This window comes from Gekko japonicus, unplaced genomic scaffold (assembly GCF_001447785.1).
Source record: "Gekko japonicus isolate JY-2015 unplaced genomic scaffold, Gekko_japonicus_V1.1 scaffold4302, whole genome shotgun sequence".
In the NCBI taxonomy this organism is placed as follows: domain Eukaryota; kingdom Metazoa; phylum Chordata; class Lepidosauria; order Squamata; family Gekkonidae; genus Gekko; species Gekko japonicus.
In genome coordinates this window covers 76,507-78,172 of record NW_015173818.1, presented here as the reverse complement: position 1 = coordinate 78,172, position 1,666 = coordinate 76,507, and the positions used below count along the sequence as shown (strand labels likewise).

The 1,666-nt window shown below is 52.9% G+C and overlaps 1 protein-coding gene across 1 annotated transcript in view; it reads right to left on the bottom strand.

Moving 5' to 3' along the window:
• Positions 1-310: 310 nt before the first annotated feature.
• Positions 311-1,666, bottom strand: part of SLC39A4 (solute carrier family 39 (zinc transporter), member 4) — a 50,166-nt gene continuing 48,810 nt past the window's right edge. Inside the window, exons 11-12 of the mRNA XM_015423594.1 lie at positions 946-1,133; positions 311-519 (exon numbers count right to left, since the gene is read on the bottom strand). Of these exons, the coding sequence (XP_015279080.1) occupies positions 391-519; positions 946-1,133 (317 nt within the window). The 3' untranslated portion in view covers positions 311-390. The remainder of the gene's footprint in view (positions 520-945; positions 1,134-1,666) is intronic.

The following is a 1,666-nucleotide window of genomic DNA, read 5'->3' as shown; positions in this document are numbered from 1 at the left end:
AACCTATAATGGGGGGAGGGGCTTCTGTCAATCACATCTTGGCCGTTTCTGCATACTGAGGTCCCTTGCAAGTGGGCTTGGGGGAGAGGCAGGCGTGGGAAAGGCCAAAATAAATACAATAAATAGCAGCTTGTGCACCGCTGAAGGGTGTGCCACGTGCATCCGTTGCTATGTACACCCAGATTTGTGCGCGGCGTCCAGTTCAGAAGTCTGTATATCATGGTTGCAGAGTTTCCATCTGCCCTTCCGAGGTGGTAGTTCCGCTCTATTCTGCTATGGTCAGGCCTCACCTGGAGTACTGTGTCGCTTATTCCCACAGGGGGGGTGTCACAAAAAGGCCTTTTCTCCTGGTCCAGCAAGAGGGGCCAAAGTCCTTTCGGCGTCTCGCAATCACAGCGTGATGTTCTCTTCAAACACCGAGAGCAGCAGCAGGATGCCCCAGCCGGCCAACAGGCCGAGGTTCTGCAGGGCGAAGAGCAGCCAGGGGCGCTTGTCCTTCACGTTCATCAGGGCCGGAAGCTGCGGGAGGGAGCGGAGCAAGAAAACCCGCAAAGGTGAGCAAGGGCCGTAAACCCACACTTTTCAGTCACATCCCCGATCTGGACCCAAATTCTGAACACTGGATGCTTTACTTCCAGGCTGCTACAATCCCAGTCCTATTACATTGCTTATGCGATGTCTCTTTCGATTGATTGCATCAGTTTACTCTGCAATCTGCCCTGGGTCTCAGGGAGAAAGACTCAAGTCCAGGGTTCCCTTAGTGACCAACAGGATTTTAGGGTACATGTGGAGGAGTGGGGAATCAAACCTGGTTCTCCCAGATTAGAGTCCACGCACTTAAGCACTACACCAAACTGGCTCTCAGGGAAAAAAAACAAGGATTTAAGAAGAATAAGGACTGAAGAAGAATAAACATGCCCGGAGAGGGAGGATATCGTCACTCACCATGTCACACAGTGCCACGTAGAGGAAGAGGCCGGTGGCCACGGTGAAGACCCAGGCCTCAAACTCCTCCCCGGTGGAGACGGAGAGCGCGATGTAGAGGCCGATGAAAGCCGTGAGGGCGCTGAGGAAGTTCAGGAGCAGGGCCCGCTTCACGCTCAGCCCGGAATGCAGCAGCGCAGCGAAATCCCCTGGGAAGACAGGAGGAACCACAGGCAGGTGAACGGTTGCAGTAGAAGAGACTGGCACAGGAAGATGCCAGAACGCGTGCCCAGAGACCTTGAGGAAAACATCCCCCACACTCCTAGAGGAGTTTGAGGCCAGGATGTGAGAAGCCCACTTCCAAATCCCAGCTCAAGCATGGCATTTACTCTACACGCCAAAGGATCATTTTTCAGAGTTGATGTTTCCCGGGGCTCTTTTTGTAGAAAAAGCCCAGCAGGAACTCATTAGCATAACAGACCACACCCAACAGCAGGAACTCATTAGCATATTAGGCCACACCCATTACAGCACAGCTCATTACCATATTAGGCCACACCCCCGTGTTACCAGAAGTGTGGTCATCCAGCCACACCCACCTTTTGCTTCTTATTCTGTTGACCTTGTTTGTGGTCAAAACCCAGGGCTTTTTTGTTGCAGGAACTCCTTTGCATGTTAGGCCACACCCCCCGAATGTAGCCGATCTGAATGAGTTCCTGCTGTTGGGTGTGGCCTATTGTGC